General features: G+C 59.3%; 3 protein-coding genes across 5 annotated transcripts in view; 2 read left to right on the top strand and 1 right to left on the bottom strand.

Annotated features, from left to right (window-relative positions):
• The window catches only part of SNCB (synuclein beta), a 190,586-nt gene that overhangs the window by 130,095 nt on the left and 39,363 nt on the right, over positions 1–21,128 (top strand). The window lies entirely within an intron of this gene.
• On the top strand, positions 3,694–15,478 carry RNF44 (ring finger protein 44). Its single transcript, XM_032789389.2, is given in 11 exon segments — positions 3,694–3,993; positions 5,026–5,245; positions 6,444–6,611; positions 6,984–7,157; positions 7,856–8,017; positions 8,270–8,347; positions 8,349–8,389; positions 8,570–8,657; positions 8,994–9,115; positions 10,436–10,535; positions 12,131–15,478. Coding segments are annotated over 11 exon segments (1,323 nt in total). The 5' UTR covers positions 3,694–3,886; the 3' UTR covers positions 12,194–15,478.
• Positions 20,344–21,128, bottom strand: part of FAF2 (Fas associated factor family member 2) — a 30,093-nt gene continuing 29,308 nt past the window's right edge. For all 3 annotated transcript variants that reach the window (XM_032789372.2, XM_075068207.1, XM_075068206.1), the window contains one exon: positions 20,344–21,122. In XM_032789372.2, coding sequence (XP_032645263.1) covers positions 20,940–21,122 — 183 coding nt within the window. In that variant the 3' untranslated portion in view covers positions 20,344–20,939. The remainder of the gene's footprint in view (positions 21,123–21,128) is intronic.

Genomic DNA, 21,128 nt, shown 5'->3' with positions numbered 1-21,128 from the left:
GGTGGAGCAGGGACCTGAACCTGAGTCTCCTGGGTCCTAGTGCCCTAACTGCTGGGCCTGCCTCTGCGTTGCTGACGTTTCGGCACCGTGACTCTGGGAAGGAACAGAAGTTATTAGCCAAGCACTGTCCCAAGGGCGGGGTGTGTGTGCACATTACGCCCCCTCCTGGGAAGTGCTGCCTTTTGTTCTCGAATCGGTGGCCAGGATGGGGTGTTCTGGGCAGCTCAGTGCTTCTGAAGCTACAAAGGGCTTCGCTTTATAGTTCCTTTCAGACAGTGGCGTATCTGCGTCTTGCCTCTCACTGGTGTATGTGTTTCTCAGGATGCCCCGGCAGTGCAGGGAACTTAGTGTTTCTAGGCAGGGCTTGAAAGCGCTCTGTGATCGAGGGTGGGTAGGAAAAGTGATGGCAAAATGAGACTCCTCCCCAGTGCGTGCGTGGCAGCGGGGCTGTTGGATTGGTGACTGTGCTTTATTTAGGCAGCTGAGTGCCTCCCTCTCCTTTCCAGTGTGCTTTGATCAGTAGTGAAATAGTTGAGACTGACACATAAATCACCATTGTTAGGCTCCAGAGTTAACAGCTGGCTGAGGTGAAGAGCAGCTCATGCCCCAGAACTCTTGCTTCAGGCTGTCTGCAGACTCCGCCAGACATCACTCCTGATGCTTGAGTCACAGTGTGAAGGTTATCTTTGCACCCAGATGGGCTAATGTCAAATGAAAGCTAAGAATCTGGAGCAGGAGCTGGATTCCCCGTTGAGGTGCTGGGGAGCTGCCCCCGTGGGGCCTGGCCAGTCTCTGTGGGACATTTCAGAGGTTGACCTGGGTCGGGGTCTGTGCCTGCCAGTGAGGGCGAGTGGCTGAGCCACTGCTTCGAAGGCTGCCTTGGCAGAGCCTTGCCCAGAGGATGGTTTTCAGTCAAAGTTCTTAGGGGCTTTTTCTGCCCTGGGAAGGGGTTGAGAAATGCATGTGCTAACCCGATCCGGAGCACTAGTGCAGCCCAAGGCAGTCCTGGTTGCAAGGGTGTGAGCTGGCGGTGGGGGAGGGTCAGCAGGCTTCGGACCCCCTGGCTTGGCCAGCAGTGACAGGGCCTGTGTGATTCCAGCTGCCTGCGATGTCTGGGGGAGCAGGGTGGGTTTTCAGTAATCCCACCTCCCTGTTCATAGGCCGCTGTGGAGCGCCTCGTCCTTGGTTCCCGTGGCGTGGGGCCCTTGGTTGATGGCCCGAGCGCCTGGGGTGCTATTTCACCCTTGCGTTTGTTGTGTGTAGTGTTGTGCGGCTGCTTGGTGCTATGCAGAGCCAGAGCAGAGAGAGCTGCTCCCTGCCCCAGAGTGCACCTGGCCAGCTAGGGAACAAATGAAGCTCCTGGATAGGAATAAAAGAGGAAGGTGGCACCCTGGGGGCATCAGCGCGTCCACAGAAGGTTCCTGGCACCGCCTGTTCTCCAGACCCTTGTGGAGCATGTGGTCCCTGCCCTCTCGCAATGGGCTTTCCGGGAGGAGCATCCGCAGCAGTACCTAGCCCCTGGTGTGACAGTCCCATGGCGCCCTGTGGGCTCTGCTTTTCTGGGGAGCCACAGGGAGGACTGGAGGCTTATCCCCCATGCGCTGGTGCCCTGGGAGGGACGCTGACAAGGCCTGTGTCCCCGAGGAGCTGGCTGACCTGAGTGGCAGGGGGCAGGTCCCTGGGCAGCAGCCTGCGTAGGGGGCCCTTGGAGAGGAGCTGGTGGCTACAGCAGGCCTGGCCTAGCAAGGGGCCCAGGACTTTGCTCCTGGGACGCAGGCTGGTGCAGCCGTGGGAGCTTGCAGGGACGTGAAGGCTGAGGCTGTGGGATGAGCTCACTTCTCCCCCTCCCTTGGGCTCGGCCCTGTAAGCCTGGTTTGCCCAGCAGCTGTGCTAGCTGGGCCAGCGCCCCGCGCCTGTTGGGGCTTTACTGTGGAGCCTGGGTCAGGTGCACTTGACCGTGTGGAGAAAACCTGAACCCAGCTTCCTGGGGTCCCCCTGTGCCTGAGCCTGGGCCCAGGGCCGGGCTGGCTGATACGGCTCGCTGGTCCCACTGGTGCGGAGTCAAGGCTCCCAGAGCAGCAAGCTCAGCGTGTTCTCTTCCTGCTCTGCCTCTGTGGGCAGCTGAGCCCAGCCTGGCCCAGAAAGCAGTGCCTGCCCTGTCCAGGCCTTCGCTCTGTGCCGGAGAGCAGGGACCCTTTCGGTGCATCGCTTATCATCTGTCTGGCCATGTCCCCGCCCTCCTCCCCAGGCCTGCGGGTGATGTGCTGGGGTCATGCCAAAGCTGTGCAACTGCAGGCCAAGCGGTGTCTGTTGATAAGGCACTGAGCTGGGACTCAGGAGAACTGGGTTCTGTTCTCAGCTCTGCGGCTGCTCTGCTGCGACCGTGGCCAGGTCACTTCCCCCAGGGATAACAGTTTGTAAAGCAGTGGGAGGCTCCCTGTGGGAGAAGTGCTGGGGAGAGAGGTCAGGTTTGCTGTGCCCTCGGCTCCGAGCAGGCTGCCATGCCGGTGAGCCAGCAGGAGCCCGCGGTCAGGGGGCTGCTCACCAGGGTCCCCTGTGGAGGCCAGGCGCTCTCCTGGCTGCCCATCACGGGGTATGCATGCTTAGCTGCAAGGGGGGGCTCCCCGCTCCCACCCGTTTCCCTCAACCATCTCCTTTCCAGCTAGAGCTTGTTGCCTTCCCTCCCCTTGGCCCTGTGCTCCTGACCACGAGACAATAGCTTCTGTCTCCTGCCTCTCCCGAGGCCTGCTGGAGTGAGGCTGGGCCCCAGGGGAGGGACACAGGCCCCTGAGGACCCAAGCAGCCTGTAGGGCCGGCCATTTCTCAGCAGGGTGCCCCAAGGAATGGGCTTGTCCCATTGCAGCTCCCCCATTGGGAATGCTTGTTCCTTCGCCAGGCACTGGCCAGGCCCCACAGCACAAGGCCTGTAGCTGCCCAGGGTGCCGACGCCCTGCTGCAGAGACCTGCAAGCCTCCGCAGGTCCCAGCGTGCAGTAGGCAGCAGGGCCCGAAAGGTCTTGGCACTAGCAGCAGTGCAGACACTATGGGAACCTGGTACCGCGGGTGCCCAGCCTCGCCAGGCCCTGGGCATTGTGGGAAGGCATTACAAAAATGTTAATCCCAGGGTCTTAGACGCTGGCATGGAGTGAGATCTGCCCAGCCCCTCGCAGGAGGCAGATGGGGTCACAGCCGGGGGCACCTGCGTTGCGAGCCAGCTGTTAACTGCATCAGTACCACATTGAATAGAATCTGTCCAGGCCCTTCTGCTTCTGAGCAGCCTGTTGGCCTGCAGCAGGGGTGTGGGAAATGCCTGGGGTCAGTCTCCTTCCCCCCGAGTTCTCCTTGGCACTGCCACCAGCACTGCTGCTTTCATGCCCACCTCTCCTCCTGTTTCTCCCTCGTCTGCCCCTCCCTTCTGGCCGAGCTCCCCAGTTGCAAGCAGTGGTAGCCAGTCAGTGCATGCGTAACTCTGCCTGTCCTCCCACTGGCTGGGGGTGGGTGCTTCTGCGGTGGTGCCCCTGCGTGTGTGGTCCGCTGGCCTGGCATGCACGGCCCCTGCCCTGTACTCTCCGCCTTCCCCCGCTCCCTCCGTGTCGGTTTTTTGGTGGGCCTGGGGGGCAGGTGGAGCGGAGCAGAGCTGCTGGGGATTGCTGGGCAGGGACTTGGGGGTCAGACGGTCTGGGGGCGGGAAGTAGCGGGTCCCACCGAGGCAGAGGTCGCTGGGGCTGTTGCCTGTGCGTGGGAGAGCCCTGGGCAGTGCGTGTCAGGGGGTCCGCAAGGCTGGGGGTTCACTGCCTTCTCGTTCTTGACAGGCTGTGAGGTGCTGGTGTCCCGTCCCGCTTGGAACCTGAGGCCCAGTGTGCCCTTCTGCCTCCCCAACGTCACCAATGCGACCATGGGAACTGGCAGTCAATAGGCGGCCTCCCTCTGCCCCCTTCAACCCACGGCGTTTCTCGGGGGGACCCTGCAGCAGCCCCGAGCACCTCAGGCGAAGGTACAGCCCCTCTCTCACCCAGGAGTGGAGCCAGGCATTGCCCTCCACCCCCCATACGTGGGTGCAGACTGCAGAGACCACGGCTCCCAGCATGCAGTGTGGCACAGCTGTTCAGGTTCCGGCGGAGCATTGCATGCTGGGATCTGTAGTGTCAAGGGGCAACAACTTCATATTTAAAAAGCGCTGGGCAGGCCAGGCTGTGCTGCGGCCGCTGGCAGTCTCAGCTCCTCTGGCCGGGGTGGTTTGCCTGCCCCTGCCACCACCTGCTCGCTATTGCCAAAGAAGGGCCTTTCCTTCAGCTTCCTCCTTGGGGAGGGCTGGGGCCATGGGCGGGGGCAGCTGCAGGCTTGCCAGGAGAGCTCTGGGGCCGTTGCAGTGGGATCTCCTCTGCCCAGCCAGCAGCTTTTTGGGGTCTTAGTGGGCAGGTCGGGGAGCGATTCGTAACGTACCGGGCACCCCCCCGGCCTCTGGGTGTGTGAACAGCACAGCCACTGAGCGTTGGTGCCATGGCGACATCCCTGAAACATGGCCAGCCCACGCCTGAGGAGCCTGGCGGGACAGACTGCAGCACATTCAGAGCTCGGGGGCCTAGCTGACCTCACCTGCTGGGGTAAAGCCAAGCACGGCCGGGTGCCCCTGACCTCAGTGTATCTGACTTCAGCCAGGCGGGCAAGGCTCCCCTTGCCTGGGGTTGGGGTGGGATAGAAGCGTGTTGGTCGGAGCTTGGCACTCACAGGCAGACTCACGGCTCAGCCCGCGCCCCTCAGGAGCCCTGCCTGGGAGGGTGCTGAGGAGGGACCTCATATCCCAACTCTCTGCACACCCAGGGGTGTTCTCCTAGCTGGGACTGCTCCGACTCCACGTATCCCGTGCAGCACCAGCCCCGCATGGTCGGTGCTGCTGTGGTCTGAGTCCTGCCAGCCCTGACCTCTGCTGTCCCTGTGGGGGCTGGCCCAGCCACTGCCCTGTCTGTGCCAGCTGCATGGCCCTGGGGTTACTCCTGGTCTGTTCCTTCCCCATGGTGGCCCCCAGTCCCCCTTTCAGGCGTCTGTGGGGACGACGCGACCGACCTGTGCAAACCCTGCTGGCCCAGGATGAGAACTACCTGCACCCTGCCTTCCCCCTGCAGCAGCAGCACCTCCCTGTAGATGAGCCCCGAGCGTACGCTCTTGCCAACACTCCACCACGAATGCTTCACCCAGCCGCCCACCCGCCCCACCAGAGCCCATTCATGGTGGATCTCCACGAGCAGGTAGGGCAGGGATGGGGACTGTGCTTTCCCCGGCGGGGAGGGGGAAGGGCAGGGGTTTGGCGCTCCCCAGCAGGGAGAGGGCCAGGGTGATGTCCCTGCGGAGCCCCTCCCCACAGGCCCATGGCCCAGAGCTCAGCATGTATCGCCCAGGTGCCAATGCACATCCGTGGGGCTGGAGCCAGTGGGTACCAGTTGAGTTCTGATGTGCTGCTGTGGCAGCCTTGGCCAGCCCTGCGCAGGATCCTGGGGTGCCTGCTGGGTACCAAGGACCCGACTGGGCAGAGGCTGAGAGCCCTTGACTTTCCTGTTGGAGTGGAGGCTCGAGGGGAGTTGAGTTCTGGGTCCTGGTAAGTGCAAGCGTCCCAGCGCGCCGATCTGGTGTGACTGACACTCCCTCTTAAAGGGGCACTGAGCGCCCCCTGACCTGGCTGGTGGTGGTTTTTCTCCTCCCCAGAGATGGTGCGTGGCCGTGGAGTCCAGAGTAGGGGCCTTGGCCATGCCCCAGCGGCTGTTCAGCAGGAGTTAAACGCAGCCAGACTCTGAATTCCTGCAGCTAGACTCTGAATTCCTGCAACCATCTGTGTCCAGAGCAGCTGGGTGCCGTGGCAGCGGGACCTCCCCATGTGTGCCTGGCCCTGCTGCGTGTGCACAGGCCTGGAGACCCCCGGCCTGCCTGGCTCCCCCTGCAGGAAGGGCTGTGCTCCAGGTTCCTGGGGAGGGTAACCCCCAGGGGCTATTGGGTGAATGACCCAGGGGGCAATGTCCCCTGATGCCCTCTGGCACGTCCCCCTTTGCTCACGCAGATGCCCAGTGCCAAAGAGTTGGGTGCTCCAGAGAGGCTGTCTCTGTGGGGAGCCCCTCGCCCCATCTCGAGCTGCTCCTGCCAGGAGCCATGCCCGGTCTCTGCCCAGCCAGGGCTGTGTTGGCAAGGTGCTGGGAGCTGCAGAGCTCAGCCCCAGCCTTGTGAAGCAGAGCCGAGGGTGTCACTGCCACCTGGGAAGGGCTGCAGAGCCGTGGGCCGGGGAGGAGGAGCTGGGATGGAGCTGGGGGGCTGCTGTCAGGTGGTTGGCTGCAGCTTGGCCGCCTGTGAGCGCACAGCCTCGTGCGACGGCCCCATGGGGACGTGGGCTCGGCCGTGGCTGGGGCAGGCTGGCGCGAGGAGCCATCTGACGCTGCTTCGTGTGTCTCCCATTTTCAGGTGCACCAAGGTCCCGTCCCCCTCTCCTACACGGTGACCACGGTAACGACGCAGGGCTTTCCTATCCACGCGGGCCAGCACATCCCCGGGTGCAGCGCGCAGCAGCTCCCAGCATGCTCTGTGATGTTCAGTGGGCAGCACTACCCACTCTGCTGCCTCCCGCCCCCTGTGAGTCTGGGCGCCCGGCTGCTGCCCCCTGGGGGTCGTGGGGAGCTGGCATCGGGGGCCCATCTCAGGGGCTCTGGGCATGCCGCGGCAGGATGTGCCGTGGGAGAGGGAGCGGGGCTGGGAACCGGCACGGGGCCCCTCCAGACAGCTTTGGGGAGCGAAGGGCTAGCGACCTGGAGCAGGATACTGCCTGCTTGGGCCCATGACACCTTTGTCAGCCATGAAACCCTGGGGCTCTTGGCCCCCGTCCCCTCCCCAGCTGGGTGATCGGGGGATGGGGCACCCCTGGGGCTCTGCAGGCCCCCATTCCTGAGTGTGCGGTACTGGGTGACTGACCCCACCTGCCCCCCCATGCTCTCACTTCCCTCCCAGCTCATCCAGGCATGTGCCATGCAGCAGCTGCCCGTCTCCTACCAGACGTTCTCGCCCATCCTCTCCAGCGACCATTACATCCTGCACCCGCCCCCACCAGTTCCGCCGCACCAGCCCCCACACATGGCCCCCCTCGGCCAGTTCCTACCGCTGCAGGCCCAGCACCCGCGCATGGTGAGTGTGGGGATGGGGCGGGCTGGGCGGGGTCTGTGCAGTGCCAGGGGACGGGCTGGGCTTCTGGCTAGGGAGCAGAGCCCTCCAGCATGGCCTGTGGCTATGGGACGGGCCTGGGTGAGTCTGTTGGGCAGCCTCGCTGGGCAGGGGCACTTCCGGCTCTAGCTGACCCTAGCAAGCTCTGCAAGGCTGGGTGACCTCTGGGGCTGGGCTTGCGTTGCCAGGCCCAATGGCCAGGCCGCAGCGCTGCAGCTGTGCTTCTTGGATGGACTCGTGCCGTCTGGAGCAGGTGGGAGGGAAGGCCAGCCCCGGGAAGGCGAGGATTCCTGCAGGGCGACGTCTGTGTGAGCTGCTGATCCCCATGCGGGGTTCATTGGCAGAGCAGAGCGGCCCCCGGCCCTGTGGGCCCAGCAGGGACCCCGGTAACTCAGCTCCCCGTGGGCCCAGCGGTAACCGAGCTCCCCATGGGCCCAGCAGGGACCCCGGTAACCGAGCTCCCCGTGGGCACAGCGGTAACCAAGCTTCCCCCGGCCTCAGGGGTACAGCAGGGACCCTGGTAACCAAGTTCCCCATGGGCACAGCAGGGACTCCAGTAACTGAGCTCCCCCGCCCCCCCGCCCTAGCCCCGTGGGCACAGCAGGGGCCCCGGTAACTGAGCTCACACTCTCTCTCTCTTCTCTCCTTCCCCCACCCCCTAGCCTCTGCAGAGGATAGACAATGAAGTGGAGTTGCGAGGGGAGCAGCATCCCATTGGGGGCTTCGCGTACCCGCCCTCTCCCCACGCCCCAGCGCTGTCCCCCTCTGTCCCGCTGCATTACCTCCCCCACGACCCGTTGCACCAGGATCTGCCATTTGGCGTGGTAAGTCCCCATGTGGGGAGTGGGGTGGCTGGGATGGGGGCAGCTGGGGGAACGCGGCTGCACCCCAAGAGAGGAGATGGGACTGGGCTGTGCTGGTTTGAAGCAGGGTTGTCCTCCTCGATAGAGTGGAGGCCCCGGCTCCCCTGTGCTGGCTGCCTGGCAGCTGCTCCCCCTCCGCCCAGTCTGCGTGGTGGGGTACAGGCTGGGTGCACCCTGGGGCTGCTAACCTGGCCCTGTGCTCTCTCCCTGCAGCCATACCCACCCATGATGCCACGGCGACTGAATACCCAGCGATACCGACTGCAGCAGCCACTGCCGCCCCCACCCCCGCCCCCCCCCCCCTTACTATCCGAGCTTCCTGCCGTACTTCCTGTGAGTATCCACAGGGGGCGTCTGTGGGGCTGGGTCCCCTCCCACCCCTCAGGCTTCTGCCCCACCGGGGGGTGGCTGCCATGCGGGGGAGCGGTGGGGGGTTGGGTTGTGGTTCCTTGAACACTTCCCCCCATGTGACACGCTGCGCATGAGTAACTGTCCTGCCCCCTCTCTCCCCAGCTCGATGCTCCCCGTGTCACCGACGGCTGTGGGGCCCACGCTCAGCCTTGACCTGGACGTGGACGATGTGGAGATGGAGAATTATGAGGTGTGCTGGGATCTGGGGGGGGCGGATTCCAGCGGCAGGGAGCAGAGCTGCTGCCCAGCCCCATAGGCCTGCGCTCTGGGTGCGGGAACAAGGAGACTGTACCGGGTCTCTTCTGGGTGGGGAGGCGGCTGGGGCTGTGGCTGGGGAGCTCCTGGAGGAGGGGGCTGCAATTTCAGCTGCTTGCTAGCGGTGGGAGTGTGGGGCAGACACTCGGGGAAGGGGTAGGAGCTCTGCTGGGACCCTTCAGGTGGGGCTGGGGAAGGGGCTGCTGGCTCGGGGACCTGTGGGTGGGGTTTAAAGAGGGAGCTGAGCTCTAGGTCCCCGTTCTGCCCCCAGGCGTTACTGAATCTGGCTGAGCGGCTGGGCGAGGCCAAGCCACGGGGCCTCACCAAAGCAGACATCGAACACCTCCCATCGTACCGCTTCAACCCCGAGAGCCACCAGTCGGAGCAGAGCCTGTGAGTGATGCCGGGGTGTACCTGAGCTCCCGGGGGGCTGGGCTCGGGGTGTGGGGGGTGTACCTGAGCTCCCAGGGGTGTACCTGAGCTCTTGAGGGGGCTGGGCTCGGGGCGTGAGGGGTGTGCCTGAGCTCCTGGGGGCGTGGGGGGTGTACCTGAGCATGAGGAGGCTGGGCTCGGGGCGTGGGGTGTACCTGACTCCGGGGGGTTGGGCTCAGGGGGGTGGTGTCATGGAGCTGGGGAGTCCGGCTCCTGCACCCTCTCCTGGACCCCACAGGGACTTTTAGCAGCCAGTAAAACAGAAGGTTTATTGGACAACAGGAACGCAGGTTACAGCAAGAGCTTGCAGGCACAGTCGCAGGACCCTCCATCCAGTCCTTCTGGCTTTCAGGGTCTTGGATCTAGCTAGGATACCCTGAATTCTGCCCCAAACCCAAACTGCCACCCTTCCCTCCTCCCACTCCTTTCCTTTGTCTCCCTTCCCAGGCAAAGGTGTTGACCTTCCCCCCCCTTACCTAGCTCAGGTTACACCTCGGTATCGTCCATCCTCTAAAGTCCTCCCTTGCTCTCACATCCATCCCCCACACAGACAGCCCCTACTCCATCACAGGGTGTTACTGAGCTTGGGGGGCTGAGACTCGGGGCTGGAGGGTGTACCTGAGCTCCAGGGGGGGCTGGGGTCAGGTCCTGAGTGGTGTACCTGAGTCTGGGAGGGAGCCAGCTCGGGAGCCTGGAGGAGTCACGTGAGCTCTGGGGGGGCCCCAGCTCGGGCCTGGGGGTGTACCTGAGGTGGCTGGGGCGATGGGAGGGTGTACCTGAGCTCTGGGGGGGCAAGCTCGGGGCCTGGGGGTGTACCTGAGCTGCTGGGGGCAGGGTGTACCTGAGCTGGCGTGGGGCTAGGCCTCGGGGGCTGGAGGGTGTACCTGAGCTCCAGGGGGCTGGGGTCAGGGCCTGGGTGGTGTGTACCTGAGCTCTGGGGGGGAGCCAGCTCAGGGCCTGGGGAGTACCTGAGCTTCCAGGGGGAGCTGTCTCAGGGCCTAGAGGGGTATCTGAGCTCTGGGGCAGGGCTCAGGGCCTGGGGTGTAACCTGAGCTGCTGGGGGCGTGGGGGGTAGTACCTGAGCTCCAAGGGGCCGGGCTCAGGGCCTGAGGGGGTACCTGAGCTCTCCCGGGTGGGGGTGTACTGGGAGCGGGGGCTGGGCTCGGCGCAATTGCACTGAACCCGGCGTTCCCCTGTGGCGCTGCCCAAGGGGGGGGGGGGGGGGGGGGGGGCGCTGCTGGGCTGGAAGCCGGCACCTGGTGACGGTTCCCTTCTCCCCAGGTGTGTCGTGTGCTTCAGTGACTTCGAAGCCAGGCAGCTGCTTCGGGTCCTGCCCTGCAACCACGAGTTCCATGCCAAGTGTGTCGACAAATGGTTAAAGGTACCTGCGCAGGGGGCAGCTTCAGCCTGCCAACACGCAGCAGCGGGGGCTGGGGGCCCCGGCGGGGGGGCGGTTTGGGGGGTGAGCCCAGAGCGGGTTTCAGCAGCTCCCTCTGGTAGTGGGTGGCTGCCCCTGTGGCAGCAGAGTGGTAGGGTGGATCACTGGTTTGGGGTGCGCTGCTGCCCCCTCCTCCCCCCCCCGATTGCTCTGGGTAGACCCGATGTTCTTGGAGTGTGTCAGTGGCGTGTTTAAACAGCCCTGTCCGTCGGGGCCGTGCATGCTCCCGTGTGAGGGCACGAAGGATGCGGCAGGGCGGGCACTACACCCCCTCCTCCCGGCCCCTGCTGCTGCCCGTACCAGTGAGCCAGGACCGGGCGCGCATGCAACCCGCTAGTTCTCAGCTTGGGCTAAACGTCTTCACACCCTGCCAGAGCCTTCAGCCTGGGCCAGACAGCCCCATAACCTGCCACTCCCCGCCCTGCCCCGCTGGCCGCAGGGGATTGCGCACACTATGTACTCCTCCCCTGCGACAGCCCACAGGGCAAACTGCCTCTTGAGTCGTGCTGGGGTGAGCAGCCCATCCAGCAGGCTGGCATGGGGAACAGGGCGCTGAGCCAGGGCCCACGCAGGGTGCCTTGCAGGAGAGCTGCTCACTCCCGCAGTGAGACGCTGCAAAGTCCCCTGAGAGGAGTCCGCCAGGCCGTGCAATCCCAGGCTGGGGAGAAGCAGTCAGCTCAAGACACCTGTATGGCGTCCGGCACAGGGTCCCTGACACGTCTGTGCTGCTCCTGCACAGCCCAGCCTGCATCCGCCCACAAGTCAGTGATACTCCTGCGACACGTAGCCGTGGCCCTGTTGGGATGTGGGGCCCACCACGGGGGCGGGACGAGATCTGCCCTTCCAGGGGAAAGATCGACACCGGAAAGCCAAGGTCCAGGGCAGAGCAACGGCAGCACCATGGCTCCCTGCTGGAGGATCTCGTTGCCAGCAGGGGCTGTGGCTGGGTGGGGCAGACATGTGGGGAAGGGGTGGGAGCTCCCTTGGACATCCTGGGCGAAGTGGTGGAGAAGGCTGCCGGCCCGTCCGTGCCTGGCCCAGAGGGCAGACACACTAGGACCAGGCAGTGTATTTCCGCCTGCTCCAGAGGCCTCAGATCAGGGAGGCTCCCTGTGGGGTAATCTGCCCTTCACAGCTAGGGCAGGTGCCAGGCTTGGGAACACAGTGTTGCCAGCCCTGTGTGCCTGACGCTCCCACGTCCTGGGAGGACGGAGCCACCCTGGCACGTGCGTTTCCTCACCCTCCCACCTGCCCCCAGCCTGCTTCCAGAGCCCATGGCTGCACGGGCCAGGAGCTGGGCAAGATGGCAGCTGGCTGGCACGGGGGTGTAGTGTCTATGTACACGGCCCTGGCTCTCTAAACACCCCCCGGTGTCGTGGGCTCCGGTGCTACAGGCAGCTGGGAAGACCCAGCCCCGTTCTCTGGTGCCGAATGCGTCTGTCTCTTGGCTGGGGCGCCCTGGAGACGTGCTGCTTCTGCAAGGGGCGCTGGGCTGGGGTTGAGCTGCTCTCTCACTCTCCTCTCCTCCCCCCAACCAGGCGAACCGCACGTGCCCGATCTGCCGGGCGGACGCGTCCGAGGTGCACCGGGAGGCCGAGTGAGGCTCACAGACACTCTTCCGCACAATTCGCTAGAGGAAGAGGACCTTGGGCGAGGGGCCCAGGCCACCAGCCTGCCCCCTGGGCCCGGCCGTGCGCTTAGCCCCAAGGCTCTCCTTGGCTGTGGTGAGAATAGAAGCAATCTAGGATCCTGGACACCCCACCTCCTCCCCTGCCTGCGTGGCACGGCCAGGGCCCGGGGTGCTCCCTGTGGCGCCGGGGCTGGCCCCGGAATAGTGCTGGGGGTGTGGGCGGCGGCGCCTCCCCATGCTCTGCGCACCCCAGAGACGCCGGCCTTGCGCCATCACTTTCAGCTCTTTGTATCTGTTGAGTTTTGGTTTGTGGCTCTGTGACCCAGCGCCGGAGTGAGCCTGGCAGGTTTGATCGCACCAGCAGCGCGAAGCAGGAGGGCCAGGCGAGCTGCCCGGGATGGACTGGGCCCTGGCGGGCAGCAGGAGGAAATGGTCAGTGGGGCACCGGGCACAGCAACTCGAGGCATTACCAGGGGCCAGGCCTCTCCCACTTCCCAGTTCAGCATCCCATGGAGAGCGGGTCGGGCTGGGCCTGGCGCTGTCCTGCTGGAGCCCAGACAGGAGGCTCCCCACTGTCTGTATTGGCCTCTCTGTGCCGGCCGGCCGGCTGCCCTCCCCAGGCGAGGTCCAGCAATACTCCTTAGCGCCATCGCTGACAGGTGGTGGGCAAAACCTCCCGGTCCCTGCCAGTTTGCCTGGTGGAGAGAAGCCAGCCTCGAGGGAGGACCCTGCATTCCACAGGGGCACCTGTCTTTCTAGAAGGCGAATGAGGTGTGTCCCTGGTGTGGAGAGCCTCCTTTGGGCATGTCCCAGTTTGCAGGGCAGGTGGCCCCGGAGCAGGCTCCTGCCTCATTTTTAGATATTCTTGCAGTGAATTGTAACTGCCTTGTGCAGAGGGTGACACAGGAGCCCCCCATACTCCCAGCCCCACTCGGCTGCTCTGTGCTGAGCCTTCTGTGAGGATCCCAGCAGGGCTCTGCGCTGCCTGGTGGATGGGGGGGGGGGGGCAGGAGGTGGGTATTGATTTAGGTATCTTCCCTTCCTCCAGCTTGTATCATGGAAAAGCTGAGTGGGTGCTGCCCCTCCCTTCCTCTGTCTCCATCTCAGCCCCCAGAGAACATGCCCTGGTAATGCCTCTGCATGATCTGTTGCTTGTGCCCTGGGTTTGGTCCTGTGGGTGCACACACGGTGCTGCCCAGACTCCTCCCAGTCAAAGCAAGGGAGCGGCCAACCCAGTGCCCAAAATGTTTGTCGTGGAAGTTGTGTTGCATGATGTAACGAGAAGAACCCTCTTCCTGGGGTGTGCTCCGGGTGCAGGGGAGACGGATGCCAGCCCCGTGTAGATGTTCACAATATGCATGCGTGTCTGAGCAGCTTGGAACGTGGTATTGACTCGCTGGCCAGCGGGGGCGAGGGGCTCTGTGCTCAGCTGGCTACTGCCAGGCACTGGACTGCACATGGCCAGCGCCTCAGGAGGACCGTAAGATTTTCAGGACATTTTCCCCCCTCCCCCCAAGGTAAACTGAGTCAGGAGGTGCCCAGGGAGGAGGAGCCAGCTTAACCAACAAACGCACGTTGATGTTCCCTCTCCACCAGCCAAAGGTGAGAAGTTGGGGGGGGAGGTCAGAGAGAGGAGTGCCCCCTTCTCATTTTGTGCCCCACTCCTCCCCCGGCTCACTTGTACCTGGGGCAAGGGTTGGCCATGGCGCTCTGAGCTTCCCATGGGCAGACTGGGGCTTTGTACCAACACCCCCCCACCCCCCACCCCGGGAGGAGGGACTTGTCTGCTGCTGGGAAGTCCTGGGCTGGGCCATGGTGGCTGCAGCTAGGGGAGGAAGGGGGCGGGGTGGGTCAGGGCCATTCACCAATACTGCACCCTGGAGCAGGGGGAAAGTCCAGGGACTGGGCTGGGTCCCTGCAGCCACGCAGGCTTTGGACATGGGCTGCTAACCTGAGTTCCTGACTGGGAGGTGGGGGGGGATCCAGGAAGCCAGACCCCCAGGGGTCAATGTTGGGGGGCAGGTGTTCAGAATCCAGCTGGCAGTGTGTGGGTGGGATGACCCAGTCCCCCCTCCCGGGTTAGCCTAAGGCACAGCTGGGAGCCTCCTGCACCATGTGCCAGGGGAGGCTGGACCGTGGCCAAACAGCAGCATCAGACTGGCAGAAGCGAAGGCCTTTCCTGCCCTCTCAGCCAACAGAATCACAGTATTCTCCAGCCGGGGCCCAGCTGCTCCATTATGGACAATCCAGTTTGTTGCAGAAGCTTTTACACTGTCCTGGGAGAGGTGCCCTGGCCGGCTGAGGCGCTGGGCTGGCGTTTGCTCTGGGACCAGTGAGCAGCTCCCCTGGCGCCTCCTGCGCTCAGGCAAACCACAGACACCAGCAGCCCTTGTGGGACCAGGTGCCCTGAGCGTGCAGCGCTGGTGCCCCAGCCAGTCCCTCCTCCTCCAGCTTTCAACATTTTTATTTCACGGACACGACTAACCAAAGGTCTCTATGTACATAGCTGCAGGTGATGTTTCTCTGTGTATAGCCAGTTGGAGCAGTGTTGGCACTCACCTGTTTTAACCGCGCCCCCCCTCCCCCGTTAAAGATGCCCGGTGAAAAGCCTTACGGTTCTTTTGATGGTGACTCGAAAGCTCACAGCTCATGTGCTGCAGAACTTATTCCAATGAGCAGCTAATGTCTCATTTAAAAACAGCCCCCCAATTATTTAGGATGTTTGTGATTGCTGATTGCGCTGTAGATACCACTGTTACCAATGAGTTCCTGTGGTGGGGTAGTGGACTGTTTACTGTTCTATTATTCCAGTCCCCGGGCCCTCCAGAGGGAAAGCTCAGCGGCCTCCCTGGATGGTGCTAGGACGTGTCTGTGTTAGAAAGTTTTATATATATATATATAAATATATATATAATTTTTTTTGCTCTGTTACTTGCACATTTTACAGTTACCTCATTTTCCCATGTATGTATTTGAAAAAAGGCTAATATATAGAGAAAAAGGTTCTTAAAGCTCTAAAAGTGTTTGGTTTTTTCCATTCCATTGGACTCATATTGGTTTTGTAGCATTTAACATACCTAGTCTGTTGTATTATATATATGTGTATTATACGGATTGAAATTTTTAACAGATTTGTACTTTTTTTAAAATGAAAGTTGCTAGTTTGGCTTGATCAAGTAGTGCAATCATTATTTTTTTTAATGTTGTGGCTGATTTTGAGAGGGATATTCACTAATAAATGTATGATGTATACCAATGCGCCACACCCGGCCTCCCTTTTCTCGCTGCCTCTGGCCAATGCTGGCCCCAGCCTGTGCTTACCCCGGCTGTTCACCCTCTTATCATGGGGGTCAGCGCCTGCTCCCCCAGCTGCCAATCATATCATCCACTTCCTGGCAGCCTGGGCCCTGCACTGAGTCTACACCAGGCAGGCTGACCTGGTGCCTACAGGTCCCAGCATGCAATGCTCTAGCTTGAGTCAAGCTTGCCTTCCGCATTGCATGCTGGGTCTACAGCTTCCAGGCACTGCACCTCTATGGCACTGAAGAGGGGAGAGGACAGGGGGGCCTTCAAGTGAGCGTCACAGTTGTAGCCCTGTGACTGCTGGCAGCAGGCCCTGGGAAGGAAAAGCTCCTGACTTTCAAGGTCTGGGGATAAATGAGGTTTGCACAAGCAGGTGAATCAATGTCCTGGGCTCTGCTCCATGCTGTCAGGGGCACTTGCCCCTTCAGCTGCATTGGACCTGCGGATTTTGTCTTCCTTCCTGCTGCAGCAGGAACTAGGAGCCAGGGGGTGGAAAACAAAGCTACTGGCTGCTCTGAGCACCAGGTCAGCTCAGGTACTGCAGGTGAGCACAGTTTCACTCTTTCTGGGCTGGGCCAGGACACGGGTGGAAGCCTGTTCAGGTTTTTAACCTCCACTATTCCCCTGGAGAGGCTGTTCTAGAACATCACTCCTCTGATGGTTAGAAACCTTTGTCTAGTTTCAAGTCGAAACTTGGCCAGTTGATATCCATTTGTTCTTGCACCAGCACTGGCCCTTAACTTCAATAACTCCTCGCCCTCCACTGTATTTATAGAGAGCAACTCTCTCCCGTCAGCCTTTGTTCAGTTACGCCAAGCTCTCCTAGTCTCCTCTCAGAAAGGTTTTTCATTCCTCAGATCATTCTAGTTGCCCTTCTCTGCATCTGTTCCAGTCTGAATTCGTCTTTCTTAACAAGGGAGACCAGAACTCCACACACTATTCCTGAAGAGGTCTCACCAATGCCTTGTATAATGGTACTAACACTTCCCTATCTCTGTTGGAAATACCTCACCTGAGGCATCCTAGGACAGCGTTAGCTTTTTTCACAGCACCAGCTCATAGTCATCCCATCTGATGCATCCCTAGCTTATAGCAAAAATTCGTGTTGCTAGTCTAAGTGCATGACCTTACACTATGCACCATTACATTTATCTTGTTTTTATTAGGCCGGGCAGCCAGATCTTCTTGTCTGATAGTCTTGTCCTCTTCCAGATTGGCACTAGCTCCTATGTGTGTCATCTGCAAATTTTATTAGCACCCTCTCACTTTGTGCCAAGGTCATTAATCAAAATGTTAATGAAGATTAGCCCCAAGACAGCTCCCTGTGGAACTCCAGTAACCTCCTGTCAGTATGACTCAGTGTAGTCTCTAGTTCCTTAGCCACCTCCCATTACTCCTCCCCTGCCTTCCCATGGGTTGGCACTTCTTGCCAGCTACCCCTTCAGAGAGGCCAGCCAGCATACCCTCACCGGCAGCTTCCACTATCAGTCCAGCCCAGGGTCCTGTATGAGAGCAGTGAGATAACAGCCATACTGGGTCAGACCAAAGGTCCATCCACCCCAGTATCCTGTCTGTCGACAGTGGCCAATGCCAGGTGCCCCAGAGGGAGTGAACTTAACAGGCAATGATCAAGGGATCTCTCTCCTGCCATCCATCTCCACCCTCTGACAAACAGAGGCTAGGGACACCATTCCTTACCCATCCTGGCTAATAGCCATTAATGAACTTAACCTCCATGAATTTATCCAGTTCTCCTTTAAAAACTGTTATAGTCCTAGCCTTCACAACCTCCTCAGGTAAGGAGTTCCACAAGTTAACTGTGCGCTGTGTGAAGAACATCCTTTTGTTTTAAACCTGCTGCCTATTAATTTCATTTAGTGACCTCTAGTTCTTATATTATAGGAATAAGTAAATAACTTTTTCTTGTCCACTTTCTCCACATCACTCATGATTTTATAGACCTCTGTCATATCCCCCCTTAATCGCCTCTGTTCCAAGCTGAAAAATCATAGCCTCTAATCTTGCCTCACATGGGATCTGTTCCAAACCCCTAATCATTTTAGTTGCTCTTCTCTGAACCTTTTCTAGTACCAGTATGAGTTTTTTGAGATGAGGAGAGCACATCTGTATGCAGTATTTGAGATGTGGGCATACCATGGATTTATATAAGGGCAATAATATATTCTCCATCCCCTTTTTAAATGATTCCTAACATCCTGTTTGCTTTTTTGACCGCCTCAGCACAGTGCATGGACGTCTTCAGAGACCTGTCCACAATGACGCCAAGATCTTTCCTGATTAGCTGTAGCTAAATTTGCTTCCATCATATTGGATAGTTGGGGTTATTTTTTCCAATGTGCATTACTTCACCTTTACTCACATTAAATTTCATTTGCCATTTTGTTGCCCAATCACTTAGTTTTGTGAGATCTTTTTGAAGTTCTCCACAGTCTGGTTTGGTCTTAACTATCTTGAGCAGTTTTGTATCATCTGCAAACTTTGCCACCTCACTTTTTACTCCTTTCTCCAGATCATTTATGAATAAATTGAATAGGATTGGTCCTAGGACTGACCCTTGGGGACCACCACTAGTTTACCCCTCTCCATTCCGAGAATTTACTATTAATTCTTACCCTTTGTTCCCTGTCTTTTAACCAGTTCTCAATCCATGAAAGGACCTTCCCTTTTATCCCATGACAGCTTAATTTACATAAGAGCCTTTGGTGAGGGACCTAGTCTAAGGCTTTCTGGAAATCTAAGTACACTATGTCCACTGGACCCCCCTTGTCCACGTTGTTGACCCCTTCAAAGAACTCTAATAGATTAGTAAGACACGATTTCCCTTTACAGAAACCATGTTGACTTTTGCCCAACAATTTATGTTCTTCTAGATGTCTGCCAAGATGTCCTCCCCAGGCTGAGCCAAAGCTCCAAGGGACTGGCTGGAGGGGCACAGCCCCCCTGTTGCCAGCTGGTCACAGCATTCATGCCCACCCATTCAACACAGGGAACATCACCAACCTTGAAATGCAGCTTGTGCCAAGGTGGGATCCCGCAGCTGCTGGAGATGCACAGGTGCCATCAACTGCACCTGCCAGATGGCAGCATCCTGTTGTGAAATGCTACAGGTTGGCTCTCCAGTGGCCACAAGGGGGCTCCCTAAGGTGACTGAGCACAGGCCCAGTGCCTGGCTTTCTCTGCAAGGATTAGAGTCCCTAAACTCTGCCCTCCAGGCCCGTGTAGGCAGGGCCGATGAGAGGAGGGAAAGCCAGTACAAATTACTGGGACCCAGCTTCGTCAGCCCTGTTTAGCCAGTCCGCCCGAAAAAAATTTTCACTGGGGTCCGAAGCCGCTCTTGGCAGCCATGTGTGTAGGAGCAGCTGTAGCTCTTCCTTTAATCCTTGCTGCTCACTCGAGTAACAAGGCAATGAAGATGGGTGTGAGGTGACCTGGCTGGAATCTCATTCTGGCAGGGGAGTTGAGAGTCAGGCAGGACAAAGCAGCATGGGGGGGATCTGTGGTTGATACCCCAGCGATAATACCTGGGGCTGCAAAGACCCACGACAGCACTTCTTCAGTAGAGTTCTTATGTTAAGAAGACACAGAGAGCTGTGCCCACACACTGTCAGCAAAAAAGCCAGTAGTTAAGATGCAAGAGTATTTCCAGGGAGCCTGGCTGAGACGCGGCCTAAGAAAGGGGACCAATAAATTCCCTTGCAGGTCTCCTGCTGCCTTCACTTACATAGTTCCCGGTACCTGGGTCCTTCCTGGGGAAAGCAGCACTCTCAGCAGCAGGCTGGTCAAGGGAGAGGGCACTCAGCCAGCAATACCTACAATCAACAGGACAAAGGGGTTAGGCTTCCTTAAAAGGACTAATTAACGCTCCTTGCTCTGCTCTTAACCTATGGAACTCAAAGTGCCTTTGGGAAAGGGGTAACAGCCAACATGAGGAAGGTAAGTTGCAGTTGTAATGACTCTGGTTAGCACCAGTGTAACAGAAACACTCCTGTTTCTCGTTATGCCAGAGACCTCAAGGTTACCTCCCTTCCTCAGTCCAAAACTCCCCCATGCAGATGCAAGGCAGCCTAACAGGAAGGGGGGAATTCTGCATCCCAACTCAGGAGCCAGTTCAGAGACCTCAGTAACAGTGACAAACCAACCCTCTTCCTTGTGCAACTTGCTTCCAGCCGTACAGCCCAGTACTAGCTGGAAGGAGGCTGCAGAACATGGAAGGCACTTGAATGGATCTACTTCTCTAGGATTGGTATGATACAGGCACCATCAGAGTGACTAAGATGATGCCTCCCCACAGCTGCCCCCCTCAGACAGCTGGCAGTGTTGTCTTTCTGCACTGGACAACTACAGATATCACCTGGCCAGCCCTAGTTGGTCAGTCCCGACTCTCACCCCTAGGCAAACCCTATGAATTTTTGGACAGCCAGTGAAGCGAGGGGAACCTGCCTTCCCCTGCCCCCCGAGGGAGAGCACTTGCACTTCATAGGGCCCCACTCAGAAGGAGTTGCCTAGATTGCGTTAGCAATTTTTATATGTTAGTAGCTAATGAGTTCTGCAGTTCTACTGGACATGACACAGGCAGTGGATGCTCCACAGCAACTGGAGCCAAGAAGGCTGAATGAAGACAAGTACAGAGCCAGATTAACCTTGCAACACGGAGCGAAAACAAGATTCATTCCAAGTGTGTGCAGGTAGGTCATTAGAACCAGCTCAGAACACCCCCTACACATGCCCCCCACCCTCTGCGGCTGGAATGGGAGCAGCCTGTGTGGAGAGGAAAGCACTGACACCAGGAAGCATTAGCACAGGCACGCTAGAGGCAGAGTTTATTACACTACGCAGGCTAAGAACGCTGGGCAAGATCCCATGGCGTTAAGAACTTCAACCAGCTCTTTATCAAAAAATTAATACCATTGTCAACTCCAGTCTCCTTTGGTCATTACAAAGCAAGAGAACTAGTAAAAGAAAGGTTTTTATACACAGGGAAGCTGAAGAAATTCTGTTCATCCCTCCCCTCCCCTCCCCAGCACAGGCAGGCCCCCAACCCGCTGCACAGGTGCAATGTCCTTTGGCCACCAGGAGCAGCAAAGTATCAAATCTTCACACGACGGCACGCCTTGGGGGTCTAGTATTTTCCATAAAAGCAATATTGACCAAGAGCTGCCTTTTCTGCCCTTCCCTGGGGAGGGCAATGGTGGCCCCCCTCCCTCTCTGCCCTCAAGTGTAAGGGGATGACTGTGCATGGGAGTAGGTGAGCTTTCTCGCGCCAGCGCAGACACACAGCATTGCTGGCGTGGGTGACGTGGTCTCTGATCCCTCATTTGTACACAGCAGTCTTTAAAAAAAATATTGTATTATAATCATCTGAATTTCTCCTTCCATCGTGTTTTGGAAAAGTGTCAATCGTCCGTGAGGTCCTGAACAAAGAGAACTTCCGTGTGGCTGAGTCCAGCCTCCTGCAGCGTGGGAGGGTTGGGCCACTCCTCTGTAGGGAGGCAGGGCAGGACACGGCGAGGGAAGTTGGCCTCAATCTGGAACTTCTCTGGGCTCTCTTTCAAGGAGAACAGGAAGTCATGGATCACCTGGAA

The sequence above is a fragment of the Chelonoidis abingdonii genome, chromosome 7 (genome assembly GCF_003597395.2).
Source record: "Chelonoidis abingdonii isolate Lonesome George chromosome 7, CheloAbing_2.0, whole genome shotgun sequence".
In the NCBI taxonomy this organism is placed as follows: domain Eukaryota; kingdom Metazoa; phylum Chordata; order Testudines; family Testudinidae; genus Chelonoidis; species Chelonoidis abingdonii.
This window is presented reverse-complemented; position numbering and strand designations above follow the sequence as displayed.